The 20,783-nt window shown below is 70.4% G+C and overlaps 3 protein-coding genes across 3 annotated transcripts; 1 reads left to right on the forward strand and 2 right to left on the reverse strand.

Moving 5' to 3' along the window:
* Positions 1-1,238: 1,238 nt before the first annotated feature.
* CHLNCDRAFT_133755 (hypothetical protein) lies at positions 1,239-5,866 on the reverse strand (the record flags this gene model as incomplete). The annotated part of the gene is made up of 8 exons (XM_005847653.1): positions 1,239-1,921; positions 2,087-2,930; positions 3,227-3,819; positions 4,152-4,789; positions 4,896-4,979; positions 5,145-5,235; positions 5,470-5,533; positions 5,699-5,866. The coding sequence occupies 8 exons, from the start codon at positions 5,864-5,866 to the stop codon at positions 1,239-1,241; spliced, it is 3,165 nt and encodes a 1,054-aa protein (XP_005847715.1).
* Positions 5,867-7,832: 1,966 nt separating this feature from the next.
* CHLNCDRAFT_133756 (hypothetical protein) lies at positions 7,833-9,014 on the forward strand (the record flags this gene model as incomplete). The annotated part of the gene is made up of 2 exons (XM_005847486.1): positions 7,833-8,436; positions 8,638-9,014. 2 exons carry the CDS (start codon positions 7,833-7,835, stop codon positions 9,012-9,014), a joined length of 981 nt encoding a protein of 326 aa, XP_005847548.1.
* Positions 9,015-9,938: 924 nt separating this feature from the next.
* CHLNCDRAFT_133757 (hypothetical protein) lies at positions 9,939-20,244 on the reverse strand (the record flags this gene model as incomplete). The annotated part of the gene is made up of 19 exons (XM_005847654.1): positions 9,939-10,064; positions 10,334-10,472; positions 10,815-11,004; positions 11,164-11,242; positions 11,371-11,577; positions 11,816-11,971; positions 12,278-12,439; positions 12,639-13,129; positions 13,345-13,481; positions 13,703-15,081; positions 15,233-15,550; positions 16,210-16,300; positions 16,471-16,528; positions 16,801-17,277; positions 17,407-18,814; positions 19,061-19,206; positions 19,463-19,562; positions 19,687-19,916; positions 20,037-20,244. 19 exons carry the CDS (start codon positions 20,242-20,244, stop codon positions 9,939-9,941), a joined length of 6,102 nt encoding a protein of 2,033 aa, XP_005847716.1.
* Between the last annotated feature and the right edge of the window lie 539 nt (positions 20,245-20,783).

Genomic DNA, 20,783 nt, shown 5'->3' on the forward strand with positions numbered 1-20,783 from the left:
CGGCGTGCTGGTACCGCTGGCGGTGCTGTGGGCGCTGGAAGAGCGGCTTCGCTGCCGTGAGGTGTCCACGCAGCGGCGGCAGTGGCGGGAGGCGCAGGGGCTGGAGGGCTGGCCCGGCGGCACCTCCGAGCCCTGCCGCCCGCCGCGGCCGCTCACCGCCGCCGCGCTGCTCGCCTGGCTGGCGTGCAGCGCGTGGCTGCTGTGGGTGGGGCTGGAAGCGCTGCTGCTGTGAGGCAGGGGGAGGCAGGCCTAATTGAAGACTCTGCTGCTCGCATACTCCATTCCTTTTCCCTTCTCGTCCGTTCCGTGCCTGTTTTCCTGTTTTCCTACATTTCCATTTGAACCATCTTTGCCTGTACTTTCCACCCGCAATAAGGTACCCGGCTGGTCCTGCGCACCCTGGCCCTTGCCTCCTGCTGCCCAGCCGCCTGCCCCGCTTTCGATCGCTGCTGACCTCTGAGCCCGCCGCCGCTGCGCCCGCGCCTTTCATCCGTACGCCTCGACTTTCATTCTTACACACTTGATCATCACAGCACAAGCAACAGACAGTGAGCGACGTTGGCCGCGGGGTGGCCAAAGGCCCCGCAGGCTGCTGGGGTGCCTCTGGCGTACAGCAGAACGTATCGGTGGGAAAAGACACTAGTAGCAGAAGGGAAGGGAGCGGTAGCAGGGGGTGAAGGGAGTGGGAGTGCGGGTTGAGGGAAGGGTAAGTTGCAGTGACTGAGGCGCAAGAGGCGTGCATTCAACGGCCGACATTGCATTCAACAACGGGCAGGTCCAAAGGCAGGGCAAAGCAAGGGAGAGGCGTTGGCAGGTGGCGCAGCCTGCTAGGAGGCGCGCAGGTGGAACAGGGCAGGCGGGTGCGGAATGAATGCAGCGGGTGCGCCGCGCAGCGCTGGCGGCGCATCACAGCTCAGACAGGGTACTGTTGGGGTGCCAAGAAACAGACGAACAGAAACAGGCGGAGCTCAAGAGGCGCGACGGGTAAGGCAGAAGGCGCGCAGCTCGGGAGAAACACAGGGCTGCGTACGGGGGCGGGGGAGGCGGGTGGGGCGAAGCGAGCACGAGGGCGTGCGCCGCTGCGCGGCAGCGGCGCGGTGGGCAGCTGACACATACGCCTCAATCAGGCGTCAATCAGGCTTCAACAAAGCTGACAAGGGAGGCGAAAAGGAGGTAGTAGAGGGAAGGTTGTGCACACCCCTCGAAGAGTGCGGTGGCTCTAGGTGGCGGCGGTACCGTCAGGCCAGGTGGCCCGTCACCAGCGCCACCCCCACGCCCAGCACCACGCCCGCCACCAGCAGCGTGGCCGCCCCGAGCACCGCAGGGTGCATCACCCGCTGCTGCCCATCCCTCATGGACAGCTCCGGGACGGGCAAGCCCGCCGCGACACCCAGCTTGCCGCCGCTGCCGCTGGCCTTGCCGCCGCCCGCCGCCTCGCCGGCAGCGCCGGGCTTGGCGAAACTGAACGGCTCGGGAGGGGCGAGCTTGCCGGCAAGAGGCGCCTCGGGGTCGGCTGTTGCGGCGGGCAGCGGCGCAGCCGTTGCTGCTGTCTCGGCCGCGGCCGGCGCCGGCGCCGCGTGCTCGGCGGGGCGCCAGCCGTCGGCGGCGGCCGCGGGGAGCAGCAGGCGGGTGAGCACGGGCCAGCGGGCGCGCTCCGCCACGTCCAGCAGCTTCCGAGCAGCTGCCGCCACGCGTGCGACCGCCAGCGGCGGATACTTGCGCTGCAGCGCCGCGGCGGCGGCGACCGCGTCTGCGGAGGCCCCAGCCGCCTCCCGATCTTCCAGATAGGCCAGCACCAGGCCTGCCAGGCGCAGCAGGGAGGCGGCCAGAGGGGAGCGCGCCACGGTCGCCAGCTCAGCGGCAGCGCCCGCCGCCGCGTCGGGCAGCACCAGCACCGGCGCCGCCTCGCCCACCAGCGCGCCTGCATTTGGGGCGATTGATTGGTGGCGGGTTGATGGTGGGGAGGGGCAGGCGCGGCACAGCACGAGCAGGCACATACATCGATGCAGGCGCCAGGCACTGGCAGAAGGGGCGGGCGAGCCGCCTCGAGTCAAGTTTGTTGATTCAAAAAGCCAGCCAGGCTCACCCTGGGACATCTCGAACTCGTACAGTCCCCAGCCCGGCTGCCAGAAGCTCGAAGCTGGCGGGCCCTCGCCGCCCTGCGGCGCCGCCGCGGGCACCCAGGCCTCCGCCTCTACCAGGGCCGCTGGCTCTGCCGCCGCCGCCGCCGCCATGCCCGCATCCTCCTCCTCAGCCAGGGCAAGCACCTCATCTTCATCCTCCTCCGTATCAGGATCCTCCGTGGTACCGCCCGTGGCGGCGCCATCCTCGCCGCCGTCTGCCTCCATACCTCCATCGCCTGCCTGCTCCTCCCCGAGGGGAGGCCAGCCGCCGGCCGCCGCTGGCAGGGGCACCTCCGCGCCGGGGGCCGCCAGGCTGACCGCCAGGTGGAGCCCGCCGCGGCGGCAGTGCAGGACCAGCGGCGGGGCGCCGGCACCAGCGCCGGCCAGCAGCGCGTGGGAGCACCGCAGTGGGAAGCGGCCGGCGGCGGCGGAGACGGTGGTGGCGAGCGGCGTGGCCAGGGCCACCCCCGTCGGCAGCGAGCCCGGCGCCAGCGGCAGGCTGAGCAGTACCGCGGGGCCGGCGCCGGCGGGCTGCGCCAGCAGGGCCGCGCTGGAGGCGCCCACCTGCGCCACCATGCGGCTGCAGGGCAGCTGCCGCGCCAGCGGCAGCAGCCGCGCCAGCGCCGCCGCAGCGCCGCCGGGCGCCTCCAGCTGCCACCGCTCCTCGCCGCTCAGCAGCGCGGTCAGGGTGAGGTGTACGCAGCCGGAGCGCATGGTGGCTTGCACGACTGTGTTGGGCAGGGCCAGAGCGGTCATCAGGTCGCCCCTCAGCTGGGCAGGCAGCTGCTCAGGCCGCACACCGTACAGCTGCACAGGCAGCGCGGGTGGAGGGAGGGACACAAGGCAGGGCAGGGCGCGGTGAGCAGGCACGGTCAGGCAGGCGCGCGGCCTCTGTCGGCGGCGGGCTGGCGGGCCTGCTGCCGCGCATCCGTGATAGCCGACAGCCCAGCCCAGGGCAGCCCCGCCACCCACGCCAGCCGCTGCCAGAGCGCACGCTGGTGGCAGGCGGGGAGGGGCCGGCAGCCGAGGCAGGGAGCGCAGCGCGGCGGCAAACGCAGCCGAGACGGCCGGCACACGCAGCAGAGACGTGCCTTGAAGCAGACTCGTGTCTCCTCCAAGTCGGTGGCAGCCAGGTCTGGAAACAGCAGCTCTTCCAGATCAACCTGCCCCTCCCCAGAGCCATCCAAATCCCCCAGCAGCTGCGCCGCCGCCAGCCGCTCGGCTGGCGTCAGCTGCGGCGTGGGCGAGGGCGCCGGCGGCGGCGGCAACGACGCGTGCGCCGGCTCGTAGGCAAAGGCTGGGTGGGGCGGGGTCATGGAGGCCGAGGGGGGCAGGCCCAGGCCGCCCTGCATCAGCGCCTGGTGCCACGCGCGCTGCTGCCGCTGCTGCAGCTCCTGCATCTGCGCCTGCTGCTGCCGCCGCTGCGCCACCAGCAGCGCCTGCTGCTGCTGCATCTGCGCCTGCAGCAGCTGCTGCTGCTGCGCAAAGCTTGGCCCCGCCTCCAGGCCGCCCCAGGCCGGCTGCGCCGCGTAGGGCGCCGCGCCAGCGGGGGCCGCGGGCGGCCACTGCGCCGCCGCCTGCGGGTGGGGCGAGGGCAGCAGCGAGGGCAGGCCCGCCTGGCCGGCGGTGCTCTCCAGGGGGGACGGCAGCGCCGCGGGGCCGCCGGAGCCACGCAGGATCGCATCCGCCAGGCAATCTGCGGCAGGCAGGGGTGCGCGGCAGGCAGGGGTGTGCGGAGGGCAGGGGTGCGCGGCAGGCAGGGGTGCGTGGCAGGAGGTGGGCGTGGCAGGAGGTGGGCGGGCGGGTTCGCACACACAGAAGACCCTGGAGCCAGGCCGCCGTGCAGCGCCAGCCCCTGCACGAGCCGCGCCGCCGCTCAGCCTCCCACCCAGCCCCCAGCTCCCAACACACCCAGGCATTTCCAAAACAAACCCAGGCCCTGATCGGCGTGCCCCAGCTGCAGCCACCGCCCAGCCCAGCCCAGCCCCAGCGCCCTCCCGGCGCCCTCTCCCCGCCCGTTCCGCTCACCCGCATCCATGGCCAGGAGCTGGTCCATCTCCAAAGAGGAAAGTCCGCCCACGGTGCCGCCGCCGCCGCCGGCGGAGACGGCCACCTCGGGCAGGTGTGCCACGGTGGCGGCGCTGGCGGCCGCGCCGACCGGCTGCGGGGCGGGCAGCGGCGCGAGGCCGGCCTGTGCCTGCGCCTGCGCCTGCAGCTGGCTGTGCGGCGCGGGAGGCTGCGGGGCGGGCAGCACCATGGAAGGCCCTGCGGAGGCCAGGCCTGAGGAGGCGGGGCCGGGGCCGTAGAAGCTGGCAGAGTGGTCTGACTGTGCCTGGGCGTGGGCGTGCGCCTGCGCAGAGGCCAGCCAGGCAGCCTCCACCTGCTGCACCCAGAAGGCCTGCACGCCGCCGGCGCCGGGACCCGGGAGCAGCGCCTCCGCCTGCTGCTGCTGCTGCTGCTGCTGGGTCCAGGCCGCGGCTGAGTTGGCGGCAGCGGCGGGGCCGTGGGGCAGCGTCCAGCCATTGGCGGAGCCATTGGCGGCGGCGCCACCAAGGGCCGCGGGCGCCTCCGCCGACAGTGAGGGCCGCTGCGCAAAGGCGATGGGCGAGTCGCCGTGCAGGCGCGTCACGCTGCCGCTGCCGCTGCCGCTGCCGCCGCTGCTGTTGCTGTCCGGCAGCTCGGTGGTGCTGCTGGGGCTCGCCCCCCCCCCCGGCGAGCGCCGGCTTGGCGGGCTTGGGCACGCGGCGCTGCCGTGCGGCGGCCGCGCCCGACGCCCCGCCGCTGCCGCGCTTGCCCTGCCGCCGCTGGTTGCGCCGGTCCAGGCTCACGCGGCAGCTGCGCCGCTCGCCGTCAAAGCTGCGGGGCCGGGCGGGTTTGGGAAGCGGTGCTGAGCGTCGGGAGGCCGCTGTGGCTCGGCACAGCGTACCGCGAGGGAGCCGCACCCCCACCACCCCCACCACCACCACTCTTTCTCTCTCTCTCTCCATCCAACTCCTGCACGAGCAGTCGGCATGGGCTCACCTGCTGAGCGGCTCCAGCTTGGTGCACTGCTGGCAGAAGCGGGACACGTGCCCGGAGGCGTCGGTGATGGCCAGCGCCCGGAAGTGCTCCTCTGCGTGGACAGGAGGAAAGGAGGGTTGGGAGGGTTGGGAGAGTGGGGCCACAGCGGGGTACGGGATTCAGGCGGAGGGCTGGAAGGTAGATTTTGGAAAGGAAAATTGTTGTTTTTGGGGGCACGGGGCAGGGCAAAGGGCCGGGGAAGCAGGAGGGGGAGGGGGAAGGGCTGGCTGGCTGCTCGCGGCCGCGTGGTGCTGTCCGGCGCAGGCGCCCGGTGCTGGCGGCGCACCGCAGATGTGCTGGCGCTGGTAGTAGGAGCGCAGGGGCAGCAGCTGCCGGGGGCAGCCCTCCACCTGCGGCGGCGGCAGCGAGGCGAGCGCCGGGAGAGGGTGGGAGGGTGGGAGGTGGCGGGGCGCCAGCTACGCGTGGTGCTGGCGAGCTGCACGCTGCTGGGCAGCCCCGCTGTCGGCAGGGCCTGCGGCGCGGCCAGCCCCCAGCGACCGTCATCCGGAACCCACCTGGCAGCAGTAGTTGGCGCAGCGCATGTTGGCGCGCTTCTTGGCGGCCGCCGCAGATGCGGTGCTGGCCTCGGCCTTGGCAGCACGCGGCCGTGCCGTCATGTCCACAGGGCTCCAATCCACAGCCTCCATACGCCACTCTGGGTCCGCGCCTTCGGTGTATGACATGGCTGGCTGGCCTCACGAAGCGCAAGGGGGAGAGCTAACGCGGGAGCAAGGGTTGTGGGGCGGTGGCGCGCGGGCGGCGCCTGCGAGGGCCGTCCCTGCGCCCCCCGCTGCTGGCTGTGCGCTGCGCGCGGGCGAGGCGGGGCCCGCCTGGCTGCGCGGGAGAGCCTGGTGCCGGCTGCACGGGCAGCCCGCGGCTCGGGGGAGTGGTTTGCTGCGAGGGGTGCGCCACGCTAAGTTGCTGGCTGGCCCTTGCAACGCCTGGAGCTGTGGGCGCCGTGTGACGGCTGCAGAATGGGCGTGAGGACGAGGCACAGGCCATGAATGAAGTAGCTCGGCCTGGGAACGCCACCTTCCACCCGGCCGAAATCCGGTCTACCGAACCCCGCGGTATTTCGAGCTGCAACAGGCTTGTGGGGTCATGCCCCGCCGAGGGGTTGGCCGCAGGGGCCGCGGGGGAGGGGTCGTGGGAGTCTTCCTTTCGGTCGGCAGCGAACACACCGCTGCGCAGGCCGCGTGCAGACGCCCAGCATTCTCAGTGAGCCGCTAATGTATACTTTAGATGATGAGGGGCCTGGCACAAGGGGGCGGCACTTGCCCGTCCCCCGCCGCCCAGCGGCACCGGCATGGACTGTTCACCCTGGTGTGCTGCGGATCGAGCATCAGCAGCGACGCGCTGGAAATTCATTGGTGATCCATTCTGAGTTCAGAATCACAGCCGGCGATCAAGCTAAGCAAACTTCGTTGCGCGGCGGGGCGCCCTGTCGAGGCGGTGGAGAAGCCAGCCCAGGTCGGAGCAGCCGGTTGAAACACTCGTTCCTCCCTTGCATTTCACGTATCCCAGGGGGCGTGCGTTTATTGTAGCCGCAGCAGCACGCTGGGGCTGGCAGATGCAGCATGTGACGGCGAGCCGTGGCGCCCATCTCGACTGTCTTGATAATGGTGCGCTCCTCTTTAAGTTTCCTGCTTCTGTAAAGCTGGCGCTGGAGAGTGGCACACCCTGATAGCAGGCCAGGCAAGCAGCGAGCTTGGTAGGGAGCGGCTCGGTGCAGAGTGCGCTGCCAGCACAGCGCCAGGAAGCCGGCCGGCGCGCCAACAGCGGCCGCCGCGTGGTGCAGGGCTGCGCCGGCACGTCTCCATCCCCATTCCACCCGCACCATGCACGGCAAAACCAATGAACTTAGCATGCCGCTCCTCACAGTGGCAGGCATCCTGGCCAATGGGCTCAAGCGACGGTCAGCGGGCAGGGCACCCTCCCGCCGGCGGGGAGGCGTCACGGCGGAGGCGGCGCCAAATCCTGGCGAGCCCAAGTGATGTAGCGTCGCTGGTTGGTTGCTGCCCCTGCATCGCATGGAACAATTGTGACCAACCAGAACCCATCTGAAACTTTCAGTCTGAAAGGTGGCGGCACGCTGAGCGCGCTGCGCCACTGCGCATTGACAACTTAGTTGCAACTGGTATGGATGGCCCCAGGGGCCGCTCGCGTGTGCTTCCTCACGTGGGCCACGGCTCTTTGACATCAGGTGTTTGTGTTGTGGGGCGATCGTCGCGGGCTCGGCGGGTGCGCTGGGGGGTGCTGCAGAGCGCCCTTTTGGTGGAGGGCTGACTCTGGGAAATGCGCGCGCTTCGCTGCGCGACACGGGCGGCTGACTTGACCTTCCCGCCCGACAGCTATTAACAGAATGCACCGCCGCCGGCCCGTGCAGTGCTCAATTCTGGAGGGCAGCAGCACAGCTGCCATCAGGCCCTTTGCCACACATCCGAAATGGCAGCAGCCAGCACAATCCGTGCGCTGGTCAAACGCCTGCGCAGCGGCGGGCGCAAGGCAGCGGAGGCAGCCCGAACGCTAGCTGACCTCTCCGCCAGCAACGCAGACAACAGTGCCGCTATCGCTGCAGCTCTGGTGGAATGCTGCGGCTGCAGCAGCAGCGAGGGATTGATGGAGTCAGTAGTCACACTTATGTTCAACATGTCTGCAGACGGCACCAACAGCCTTGCAGCCTTTGCTGAGGCTGGCGCCGTTCCTTTCCTGGTGCAGCAGCTGTGCAGCAGCGGCAGCGAAGTGGTGCAGCACCAGGCAGCCGCTGCGCTGAGCAATTTAGCCCACGGCAGCTCTGCAGGCAGGGCAGTCGTTGCAGCCGCCGGCGCCATACCAAGCCTGGTGCGCCTCCTGGGCAGCAGTAGCAGCGTGGAGTTGCAGGTGGAAGCAGCTGGGGCACTGTGCAACCTGGCTCACAGCCCTAGCAACACTGCAGCCATCGCAGCAGCGGGCAGCATCCCCATACTGGTGCAGCTCTTGCGCAGCAGCGGCAGCGAGTCTCTGCAGGCGGCAGCAGCCCGCGCACTTTGGAGCCTCGCTGGAGACTTGTCAGACTGCAGGGCAGACATTGCAGCCTCCGGCGCCATCCCAATCCTGGTGCAGCGCCTCAGCACTAGCAGCAACGAGCACGTGCAGCTCACCGCAGCCGCGGCGCTCTCCAACCTTTCTGTTGACGGCGCTGACAACCAGGCCGCCATCACGAGCGCTGGAGCCATCCCTGTTGTGGTGCAGCGCTTGGGCAGCAGCAGCACCAGTGAGGAGGTGCAGGCGTTAGTAGTATGCTTGCTTTGTAATCTATCCTGTGGCAGCCATGAAGTTAAGGAAGCCATCGCAGCAGCCGGCTGCCTCCCAGTCCTGGTGCAGCGCTTGGGCAGCAGCAGCAGCGAAAAGGTGCAGCACAGAGCAGCCAGGGCGCTGAGGAATTTAGCCCATGGCAGCCCCTCCATTAGTGCAGCCATCGCAGCGGAGGGCGCCATCCCTGTGCTGGAGCGCCACATGAGCAGCAGTGGCAGCGAGAAGGTGCAGACACAAGCAGCCATAGCGCTTGCAGCGCTTTCTGAGAACAGAAAGCACATGGCCGCGCTTACAGCAGCTAGCGACTTTGCAGCACAGCTCAACGTGTTTGACGACGGACAGCCGGAGGCAGCTGTTGCAAATGCACCCGCAGCGGCAGGCAATCAGGCATTCCCAGCAGCCGACGCAGAGGAGGCGGCTGCGGTTCCAGCAGAGGCAGTAGCCCCTGCTGCGCGTGCCGCGCCAGTGCCTGGTGCCATGGCGTGCGCTTTGGAGGGCTGCGGCAACACACGGCGCCTGCGCCGCTGCCATCTGTGAGCCGTGCCGTGGGTGGCGTTGGGCCCTCAGAGTTATAGCAGCCCCCGGGGTGGGTCTCAGCCTTCCTTGCATGGCGCCCTTCGCAATGCGCTGTGCTGCGTGCTTTCCTGACTGCAGGTGCCTGACTGTGAAGTACTGCAGCGAAGCCTGCTGCGAGAAAGACTGGCGTGCTCACAAGCCCGAGTGCCGGCGCCTGCGTGCGGCGGCGGCGGCTTACTCTGCCGCTCCACCTGCCGCTGCAGTGCCATCAGAAGGCGGTGCGCAGCGGAGGGGTGTGGCAACGGGCGCAGCCTGCTCCTCTGCGCCGGGCAAGGAGTGCCCTGGGTTGCAGTGTCAAGAGAGGAGTTGATCAGCAGCCCCTGGGTGAGTCCCAGCTTCCTCTGGCATGTTCGTATGCAATCCGCTGGTCTGCCGCCAACTGCCTGCAGGTGCCGGTCTGTGCGGTGCTGCAACAAGGCCTGCCATCGCTCCCAGTGGCCCACCCACAAGCCCACGTGACGGCGCCTGAGTGCGGCTGCAGCTGACCCACAGCCCTAGCCTGCAGCGTGTCTGGCCCTGCCCCGGCAGCTGCTGTGTGGGCGGCCCAGCAGCGGCGATGGCGGGCGGCCAGCACGGTACAGGGCTGTGTGGGGAGCGCAGGGCGCGGGGCGCGCGTCGGCAGCAGCGCCGTCCAGCCTGCAGACGCGGCCCGCTGCCGTCCAGCGCTGGATGTGTCTGCGCGGCACAACTGGCAAACTTTGCTTGATACTTACAGCAGAGAATAGAGACTAGCTGCAGCAGAGAACAGTGCAAGAAAAACTGTTTGAATGTACTATGATTCACACTCCAATTCTCTCTCTGTAATTCGACTTCGTGTGTGACTATTGCTGGCACCGGCTGGACCATGCCTATCCCAGCCTGACGCTGGTTGATGAGGCCGCGGGCTCAGAGCTGCCGCTCCGGTGACGACTCCCGCCGTCTGCCGCCGCCACCGCCCCCCTTGGCCAGCTGCTCGTACGGTGGCGCAGCCACAAACAGGCACCGGTGCTGGCGGCAGTGCCTCATCAGCTCCTGCGCAGCAGCCGCAGCCAGCCGCACAGCATATGGGCAAGCCGCTGCGGCACTTGCAGGCATGCCCGGCCAGCAGGCTCCGCGCCAGCCTGGGCCACAGGTGGCGGCGTGCGGCCTCCCAACCGCCCCACCAATCCCTCCCACTGCCACCCAGCCGACGACCACTCTGCCAGCTGGCCCGGCGGCTGCCACCCCGAGGAGCACATGCTTCACAGGCATGCAAGCAACGCAGGCAAGGCAGCGGCGGCGGCAGCAGCCACCCCTCCCACCTGCCACGGCTCACAAGCTTCCAGAGTGGCGCTGTGCCCGATGACCCACAGCGAGCGCCTGCCCCGCGTCAGCGCCACGTTCATGCGGCGGCAGTCGGCCAGGAAGCCCACGCCGCCGCCGGAGCCCGCTCCGTGCGCCCTGCGGGGCGGGGCGGGCGCAGCGGTGGTTGCGTGCAGATGGGGCAAGGGGGAGGCACCGACCTTGTCAGAATGGGGGCGAGCAGCGGCATGCAGCCTCTCTCAGAGCCCAAGTCTGTGGGTGTTGGTGCTATCTGTCAAGCCAAGCTGGCAGACGCGCATGTTCCCTCATGCAGCGATGCTCCCAACCCACCCAACCCTCCCTCCCATCCAGCCGCCGCCCCTCACAGCGAGGCTGCCAGCCAGTGGCTGGCTGGCTGGGCAGCCTCGGGCCAGATGCAGGCTAACCGCCGCCCTCTCGGCATGCAGGCTGGCCAGCTGCGCCCAGGGGCAGCTCCCCCACCTGACGCAGCTGAAGATGACAACATCTGCCTCCCTGCCCTGGAAGCCATCCACGGTGGCAAACTGTACCGCCTCTGCGGCGGCGGTACCGCCACGCTGCTGGAAGGTGCGACGCAGCTGTGACAGCTGGGCCTTGTAGGGGGTCAAGACCGCCACGTCGCCCACGTCTTGGCGGTACCGCCCCACCAGCTCTGCATGGGCAAGCGGTACCACACACACAAAGGGCGGTCGGCGACGGCCCTGGCATGGCATCAGCCCACACCGCTTTACAAGCACTTCCACGCAAATCGGGGAAACAGCTCGGCGGCGGTACCAGCAGCTTCCCCACACGCGACATGGCCAGCACAAACCTGCATACAGCACATACGCCACCTCTGCCTCCTCGGTGTTGCTGACGGAGCTGCCACCGCCACCGCCCCACTCGCGGCCCTGGCAGCACGGCAAGGCGGGAGGGAGAAGGTGGAGCGGCGTGATGAAAGAAAGGAAGGCATGCGAGGGGTGGTGACTTGCTGCGACTCCTCAAGAGCCAGAGGCTTGCAGGTAGGCGCCCCGCCCACCTCTCTGCAGTCCCAAAAGGCGAGGGGCGGGAGGCAGGGGCGGTCGTGCCAGGGCGCGGTGCGGCCGCCGCCGGCGCCTGCGGAGCCGCCGCCTGCCACGGCGGCGGCGTCCAGCAGCTTCCCGGAGTAGAAGAAGCTGGCGGGGAAGGCGGAGATGGCGGGGTGCATGCGGTACTGCTGGCTCAGCAGGCACAGCGGGTATCCCGCCTGCACAGCACGCACACCATGGCGCCATGCCGCATCAGGTACGAAGATGCGCAGCCACGACGATGCAGAGAACCTCATGAGCGAGGGCTACCAGCCAGGCGAGACACCGGCGCCCACATCAGAGGAGGACACACACACACATGCGCACATGCACACGCGCACACACATGCACACACACGCGTACACACACATGCACATGCACACGCACACACGCACGCACACACACACATGCACACACCTGCATGAGCCGCTCGAACAGCGACTGCGCCAGGGCGGCCGCCGCCGCGGCGCGGGACACCACGGTGGCGGGCAGCTGCTGCGGGTCGCCCACCAGTACCAGGCGCCCGCCGGGGGCCAGCAGCTGCAGCGCGATGAGCGTGCTGGGCTCCAGGGCCTGCGCGGTACCAGCCAGGACAGCAGGCAGTACAATCGGGCAAGGTGGAGCAGTACAATCGGGCAAGGTGGAGCAGCAGGCGGTACAAAAGGGCGAGGTGGGGCCACCAGGAGACACACACGGCAATGCCAAGCACAAAAGGTGGGGCCCACAGAAGGGGGCTGCGGACCGGTGGAGCCTGGCACCGGCGTGGAGGCGTGGCAGGGACTGCAGCTGCCAGCCGCTCGCTGCACCAGCCGAGCCGATCCAAGCCAAGCCAAAGCCAGGCACAACCTGGCTGCCAGCCAGCCAGCCAGCCACCCCCACCTGTGCGGCCTCATCGCAGATGATAGCATCGAACCCCAGCAGCGGAGCGGCGCCCCCGGCGGCGCCGGCGCCACCTCCCGGGCCGCCGCCCGAGGCGGCACGCGGCATGAGCTGCAGCAGCTCGCCGCCGGCGCTGCTCAGGGTGGCGGCAACCACCTCGGACTGCGGAGGGGCCGAGGGCGGGGTTGGCGGAGGGTGGGGGAGCCCCGAACGAACACCGGGCAGGGCAGGCAGCAGCTGAGCATGATGCGCAGCGCTGGAGAGGCAGCAGAGGGTCAAACCGGCGGCTGGCAGGAGAGTGACACTAGCAGCACACATCTATCCCAGCCCAAACACCTGCCCCTCAGCAGTCGCCCCGCACCTGCGCAACCACCGCCGCGCGGAGCTCCTTGTGCCGCCCCGCGGCGGCGGAGGAGGAGGCGCGCAGTGCGCCAGCCGCCGCTGCCGCCTCCCGCTTGAGCTGCTGCTTGCGCTGCAGCAGCGGGCCCAGCTGCTGGCGCACCTCCTGGCTGCTGGGGCCTGCGGCCAGGGCTGCAGGCTCTGCAGACTCTGCCTCGCCCCCTGCTTCCGCCTCCACTCCCTCGCTGTCGCTCTCACTATCGCTCTGACTCCCTGTGTCCATGCCGCTCCCGCCGCCATCGTCGCTGTCCCCATTCTCCAGCCGCCGCCGCCGGCTGGGGAGTGGCTCGCCTGCCCGCCGCGGCTGCCCGCCCGCGCCCGCCCGCGCCAGCCGCCGCCTCTTGCGCTCCCGGCTCGCCTCCACGACCTCGTCACATGCGTCGATCTGCTGCTGCAGCGCGCGCAGCTGCTGCCGCAGCGCCTGCAGGCGGCTGGCTAGCTGCGAGGACTGGCCTGCACACGTGCAGAGGCAGGCAGGCAGGCAGGCAGGCGGGCAGTTGGGCAGGCAGGCAGGCAACAGGACCAGGGCGTTCAGGGGACACTGCAGCGTTGGCAGCAGCTACACCCGCCACACTGCAAGTGTGCCCTCCTCCCTTCCGCCCTCCCCTGCGTGCACACACGCGCCGCCGTACCAGCGCCCGGCAGGCAGCGCCCAACCCTGCACACACCTGCCGCATCGCCCAGCCCCACATCTGCCGCCTCCATGCCCGCCGCCAGCGCATCGATGTGGAGCACCGCGGCATCCGGCCCCACAGCCTCCAGCGGCCCAAAGCGCACCACGGTCGCCTGCCGCTGGCTGCCGTCCCTGCTTGCGGCGGGCCCGGGGGCGGCGCATGGTGGCCACGTGTCAGCACAGGGGTCAGGCCAAGGCGCAGGGAGGTGGGGAGCGGCATGCACGTGAACATGCGGCGGCGGTGGGGGTGCTGTGGTGCCGGCGGCGGCAGCGATGATGCACCAGGTGCGCTTGGTGCGCCTGCGCCGCATGGCGGTCCAGCAGCACGACAGCGTGGGCAGCAGGCATCCCACCTGCCCACCACACCCTTGCTGGCCAGCCGAGTGCACAGCTCATCCACCGCGGCATTAGACTGGGCTGCCAGCAGCACACGGACTGCTGGGTTCATCACCGCCGCCGCCTTCTGTCTGGCCGCCGCCGCCGCCGCCACCGCCGGCTGCTTGGTGCCGCCGCTGGCCGCGCCGGAGGCCGGCTTGATGGCGGGGCGGGCCTGCGCGTTGCCAGCCAGGAAGGCGGAGAGCATCCCCAGAATGGCAGAGGTCTTGCCGGTGCCGGGAGGGCCCTGCACCAGGACTACCTGCTTCCCTCCACGCTGCTGCAGCTGCTGCTGCTGAGCCGTCGCCGCCGCAGGCAGCCGGCCTGCGCCGCCAATCTGCGCGCTCCCCATGCCTACCGTGGCCGGCCCGGCGCGTGCGGCGGCGGGCTGGTAGCCTGCCGCCGCGGCCGCGATGGCTGCCTGCTGGGAGGTGTTGTACTGCTGCTTAAGGGCGAGCAGCATGGGGGCCGGGAGCGGCGGCTGGATGGCGGAGAGCGATGGCTGAGAGCTGCTGCTGCTGGCAGAGGCGGGCGAGGTGGTGCCTGGGGACAGCAGCTCAGCCAGCAGCAGGGGCTGCAGCTTCTGGGCGGCTACCAGGGCCTGCAGCTGGCGCAGGTGCGGGGTCAGCGACATGAGGCGTACTGCCTGCCAGGCCGTGCCGGGGGCCAGCTGCTGCTGCAGCAGCTGGTGGCCAGTACCGCCGGTACTGCCACCGCCGCTGCGAACGCTGACTCGGGCCGTCAGCAGCAGCTGCCGCTGCCGCGCAGGCAGGCCCTGCTGCTGCCGCCGCTCCGAGGGCTGCTGCTGGTGGATCGACTCCACGGCGGCGAGCGCCACGGCCGCCACAGGCGCCGGTACCGCCGCCAGCTGCCCTCCTCCTCCGCCGCCGCCGCCGCCGCCGTCGCCTGCTGCTGCTGCTGCTGCTGCTGGCACTGCTCCGCTGCTGGGCCTGCTGACCAGCAGCAACAGATCCTCCGCTCGGATTCCGCTGCTACGCCGGAAGTCTGCCACCGACTGGGGCTGCCCCTGCTGGCCGCCGCCCGCTGCCCCCGCCGCGCCTGCCGCCGCCGCCGGCCCCGCTCCCGCTGCTGCTGCGGGCTCAAGGCGAAGCAGGTGGAGATCAGACTGGCGCTGCACCTCCAGCAGCCTCAGCGGTACCGCGCCAGCAGCCCCGAGCGCCGCAGCAACCTCGGGCCAGCCGCCGGCGGCCGCGGCGCCGGCGGCTGGCCCGCTGCGCCTGCCGCTGCTGCTGGCCCTGCCTGCGCTGGTGGCGCAGATGGCAGCTGCGGCCGGGCTTTCGTCTGCTGCCTGCTGCAAGTGGGCGCGAAGCTCCTCCAGAAGCAGCGCGCTAAACACCTGCAGGGACAGGGCGAGAACCACCCAGGAAGGCCAGGCCGGTAAAAAGAGAGGTGCGTCCCCGCCCACCCACCCAGCAAAGACCCTGTTGGGCATGCCAACAAGGCCTGCTGAGACAGGATCGCAGCGCCGCACTTCCTGGCCGTCTCACCCGCGTGTACTGCTGCAGGCTGCCGAAGCGGACCGGCACTTTCAGGCCCTGCAGGCCTGTACCGCCTGTACCGCCTCCAGCGAGGACGCTGCCCAGGTCCCAAGCCAGCAGCTGCTGCAGCAGGCTGTCCATTGTGAGCAGGGCGGCGGCTGCTGCAGCCTGCTGCCGTGCCGCGCCCAGCGCCGCGCGCCGCTGCTGCCAGAGCGGCACCGGGGCATTGGCGGCGGCGCCGCGGGCACCACGGCGGCCCCCCGCTGCGCCCGATGGGGGCGCAGCCAGGTGGACTATGCGCCGCACAACAGCCGGCTGTGGCTGCTGCTGCAGGTGCAGGCGGGAAGGCACCGGCGCGCCTGCACCAGACCCCCTTGCTGGAAGCGGAGGCAGGCCTGCAAACAGCCCTTCCTCCTCCTCTACTAGGCCCACACTGTGCTGCAGACCATTAATGCCGGAGGTGCCCCGAGGCAGAGCAGGAGGGCGTGGGGGCTGGGGCTGCGCTGCAGGCGCCTGGCGCCGCTCCTGCTGCTTTGCTGGCGGCGGTACTGGCTGTACCGGCGGTCGTGGCGGTGCACCCTCCTGCTGCCTTTTGGGTATCCTGAAGGCTGCCCCGCCGCTCGCACCGCCTGCCTGCAGCGTGGCTGCCTGCCCCTGCTGCTGCTGCTGCTGCTGCCGCCGCCTGCCGTCTGGGCGCTCGGGGCTGCCGCTGCGGCTGCTGCTTTTGCTCCTAACCCTACCACTCGCTGCAGGCTGCCTCATCCTGCTGTCGTCGGGTTCGGGGCTGGAGCCGCGGCTGCCGCCCCGGCTCCTGCCTCCTGTTGCTGCGGCATCCGCTCCTGCCCTGCTTGCTGCGGCTGCGGAGCCAGACTTTCCACCCGGCTGTGGGGCAGCACTGCTGGCAAGAGCGGGCCGCCGGGCAGGCCAGCGGTCGGGCCAAAGCTGATCTATGTCTATCTCTGCCTGCGGCTGCTGCTTCGCCCCACCTGAAGCATGCCGTGCTGCAGGCGGCTGCTGCCTCGATGGCGCCGCCGCTGCCGGCTGGCGCTGGCCCCGGCGCGGCTGGGCTTGGGCTGCCTGCGGGGCAAGGGCCCGCGCCGGAGCCTGGTGCTGCCGCTGCCGCTGCTGCTGCTGCTGCTGTGCCTGGTGGGGGGCGGAGGCTGCTACCGCTGGTACCGCCCTGGAAGGCCACTGCGACGGCCACAAGCTCTCCACATCTATCGCATCTGCGTCTGCCTGCCTCCCACCTGCCTGCGGCTGCTGCCCCTGCCGCTGCGGCGCTGGCTGCGTCTGCTTGGATGGCCACTGCAGGAACCACGGTCCCTCCGCCGCCTGCTGGCCCACCTGTGCTGACCTGGCAGTCTGCCCGCTTGGAGCCGCTCCTGGGGCCTGCCTGCTTGCGCTGCCTGGCTGCTGGTACTGCTGGTACTGCCTAGGAGGAGAATCGGTAAGATCCACAATGTATGCTGCTGCTGGCGCTGGTGGTACCGCAGGCGCAGGTTGACGTGCCGGCGCCGCCGCTTGTCCTGCCATCGTCGCCCCGCCTGCTTTCGAGGGCGGCAGCACGGGCCAGCCACGGGCGCCGGCCGGCCTGGGCCCCGCCTGCGGCGCCGCCTGCTGCTGCCGCGCAAACGGGTTGCCGCTGCCCCGGCCCTGCTGCGCCGGCGGCGCGTGCTTGCCCTGCGGCCGCAGCAGCGGCTGGAGCAGCTCCTGGCATGCCGGGTGCAGGCGTGCCAGCACGGAAGCTGCAGAGGCTGCCGAGCCCTGCCGGGTGGCGGTCATCGCAAACTCCTCTGCTGCCGCCCTGAGCAGCAGGTTGGGAGCCAGCACCAGCCGTGCCACCGCCATAACCACCTGAGGCAGCCACTGCTGCGGGTCGGCGGTCCAGTGCCGGGGCGCGGCCGCGGCGCACTGGGCGGTGACGTGAAGGCCCGCGCGGCGGCAGCGCACGGTCAGCAGGGCCAGCTGCTCTGCAGCTGCCTGCTGCAGCTGCTCTGACAGGAAGGTGGGGCCACGGCTGATGGGCACGGCTGCGGGGCTAGGAGCGGCGGGGCCTGCAAGCGCAGCCAGCAGTGAGCAGACAAATGCACAAACCATGCAGCCAGCAGTAGGCATACAAACCAACAAACCGCGCAGCAGCAGCAGCAGCGCCAAACCACCACCAGCAGATGCATCATCGCCACCAGCAGCAGCAGGCAGTGGTTGCTGCCCCAGCCCGCCTGCCGTCAGCATATCTGCGGCCAGGAACCGTCCCCTCAGCGCTTGAGATGGCAGCAGCTGCTGCGCGGCCTCTATGTCGCTTGCAAGGCTGCTGGTAAGGCCCGATGCAGCAAAGCCTGCGGGGGCTGGCCGGCCTGTGGCGGCATCGCTCGCACTGCCCGGGGCGCCGCCGCCGCTGCCGCCGCTCGTGGCCAGGGCAGCCGCGGCTGCCAGCGGCAGCGAGGCGTCGTCTTGGCTGCCGCCGCCGCCGCCGCTCTGCGTGAGCGCCTGCCAGAGAGCGGGCAGGCACTGCCAACGCCCCGCCTGCTGCGCCGCTGTTGCCGCCACATCTGCGACAGCTGGGTCCTGCATGCCTGGCAGGTCGGCACAAGCGCTGCTGGCGCTGCCTCCCGACGCCGCCACAAGTGCCGCCACCTCGCCGCTCAGGAGGGCCGCCAACAGCTGGCGGGCTGCCTTGTCTGCCGCAGCATACAGCGCCGGGCTGCGCCGGCGCGGCAGGCCGCCCTCGCCACCGTCATGCGCCTGCAGGCCTGCGCACAGCGGCGGCAGCCAGAAGTGTGCGCAGGCAAAGGCGGCGGCGGCGGGCTCGCCGCCGCACTGCAGCAGCTGGAGCAGCGTGCCAAAGGCGGCGGCCTCGGCAACAGCTGCTGCCAGCTGGGTGACGCGGCTACGGCCGGGCTGCCCAGGCTGCAGCTGCTGCTGTTGCTGCTGTTGCTGCTGCTGTTGCTGCTGCTGTTGCTGCTGGTGCTGCTGGTGGTGCTGGTGTGGCGGTGGATGCACCCCTGCCGCCGCCTCCGGGACGTCATGTAGCAAGAAGAGCAGGCCAAGCCTGAGAGCAGGCGCCGCCTGGGCGCCGCCGCCGGCAGCGGCGTGCCGCATCGTGGCCCCCACCGCCTCCGCCACGCCCTTGTACAGGCGCTCGCTGGGGCTGGCACGCGCTGCCGCTGCCAGCTGCCGCACCACCGCCGCCGGGTCCGCCGCTGTGTGGAAGAACGCCTCGTGGCCGGCCGCCGCCAGCAGGTGCGACCAGCAGCCCGCCGCAAACCAGCGGCACAGCTCCGCCTCCTGCTGCGGCATGCCTGCGGCGGCGCCGCCGCCGCCGCCAATCCCTGCCAGGATTGTGTCAGCCAGCAGCGGCAGCTGCGGCAGCGCCGCGGCGGCCGCCTCCCTGCCCAGCAGCGGCAGCAGGCCGTGCAGCGCGCGCCAGAGTGCCACCGCCGGCGGCGCAAACCGCGGCCTGCCGTCGGCTTCCGGGAAGCTGCCAGGCGGCTGCCCCGCCAGCAGCTGCACCCAGCACTGCAGGGTGGGCAGTACTGCCTCCACAGCCGCTGCATCGCCAAAGGGGCCCCAGGAGCGAACCATCTCAGCGGCCTGCTCAGGCAAAGAAAGGGAGATGGGGATAACTCGCACAGTGTGTGCCTTTATCACAAGGGATACCACTCCCTCCACATGCGAGGAGCGAGCCAGGCGTGGCAGGCCGCAGCACAGCCCGCCCCGATGGATTTCGTGCAGCAGGCAAGCGGAAGCCACAAAGGTGGCTCCCTCCTCCTCCCAGCACTGGGCCCCTGCCTGCCTGCCCAACACTTTGCAGGCTGACCAGGCTGGTGCCCGACTCACCAGGCGGCGGGCGGCCGGGTCTGGGTGGGCGAGCAGGCGGTACGCTCCAGGGTACCGCGCATCGGACCCGGGCTCCGCCAGCGCCAGCTCGTACCGCGAGCTCAGCGCGCACAGCGCGGCCGCCAGCCCGTCCGCCACCTCAGCATCTGCGGCGAGCGGCAAGCGTGTGGTAGGCACGCGGCGGCATGCACGCAGGTGGGGCATGACCGCTGGCAGGAAGGGAGGAGATGTGCTGCGCGTCCTGAGAGGGAGCGTGGCGTGGTAAGCAGGGGTTGCCAGGCTGGGCCGGCCCCAGACGCTCAGCATGCAGCACCCAGAGCCCTTTGCTGCAGCTCAGGCCAGGGCAGGGTCAGGTCCATCCTCCTCCCGTCACTGGCCGGCCTCTCCTGCGCAGCCTCTCACCCTCCAGCAGAGAATCGTAAGTGAGGGCCTCAAACAGGCAAGTGATCATCTCCGCCGGCAGCTGCCCCTGCTCGCCGCCGCTCTGGTCGTCGCCCAAAGCCTGGACCGGGGACGGGATGCGGCGTGTGAAGGTCCCGCTCACCCAGCACACAGCAGGCGCAGCGCGGGATGGAGCGGCCCTGCTTCAGCGGGTAGCCAGAGCCTCGCAGGCGCAGGCGCGTCACCTGCTGCGCCGCAGCTGCCAGCGCCGCCGCCAGCCGGGCGCAGTCAAGGGAGCGCAGGGCTGCCAGCAGCGGCGCCGCGGTGCCCGCGCTGAACTGCTCGCCGTAGGCCTCCTGGCAGGCGTGGTGCATGTTGACGCAGTCGGCGCAGGCCGCCAGCTGGGACGCCAGCTGGCGCCAGATGGAGCGCACCAGCGGCTGCTGCTCGTGGTAGCGCAGCACCTCAGCCAGGCCTGTGGATGGGCGGTGGGAGAGCGCACACGTGTTGGGAGCGGCGTTGCGGTTTTGCCGGCGCTGCTGCCGGGCGGTGTGGTGTGGCAGGCCCGTTTCATGCCCTTGGAAGACCCTCTCACCCGCAGTGACGTCGCCATGCTGGCACCACCAGTGGCCGGTGCAGGCCTGGAGGAACCGGAGTGCATCAGCATACCAGGCCTGCTTGTCCGCCGGCGGCGCAGGCGGGTCCGCTGTCTGCAGGCGCCACAGCCGCTCCACCAGCCGCTCCTCCTCCTGCTGGGCCGCCGGCGCCTGGCCCACGCCTTCTACGGACCCCGTGTCGCTCATGTGGGGCACGCCGAGCCCCCGCCCAGCGCTCTCACTGGTTCCATGTTCGATCACCCAACGCCGATCGCCGGGGAGACAATCTTGGCCTTGTTTGCACTCTTGGCAAATGCAGTGAGGCTGCGAGTTACCGTTGACCTGTGGGGCTCGCTGAATCCAGTGTTTCTGGCCCTCGGGCAGCTTTGGCGATGGGCGGGCGATGAGGACTGCTGGTCGCGTCAAATTTCGCCAATCAGCTGGCGATGGCACATTGAGGATTGGCGAAATGCGGGGGAGCCACCCTTGCGCCTGGCACAGCGCAGCGGCCACATGCGGCGCCGCTGTTGCTTTGTCGGCACTTGCCTCCCTTTTGGGGGACTGGGGGCGAAGCCCCCAGCAAGCTGGCGCTTGTTTAACACTATGGAGTGAAGTTCCTGAGGAAAATTGGCCATTTCTCCTCAAAATATTGGCGATGTCAGTCATGGGGGCTGGCGACGCGCTGGCGATGTCGCCCCGCCGCCTGCCCTCATTTAGCCAGCCCTGGCTGGCGATGGCCTTCGGCC

The sequence above is a fragment of the Chlorella variabilis genome (genome assembly GCF_000147415.1).
Source record: "Chlorella variabilis unplaced genomic scaffold CHLNCscaffold_10, whole genome shotgun sequence".
Taxonomy (NCBI): domain Eukaryota; kingdom Viridiplantae; phylum Chlorophyta; class Trebouxiophyceae; order Chlorellales; family Chlorellaceae; genus Chlorella; species Chlorella variabilis.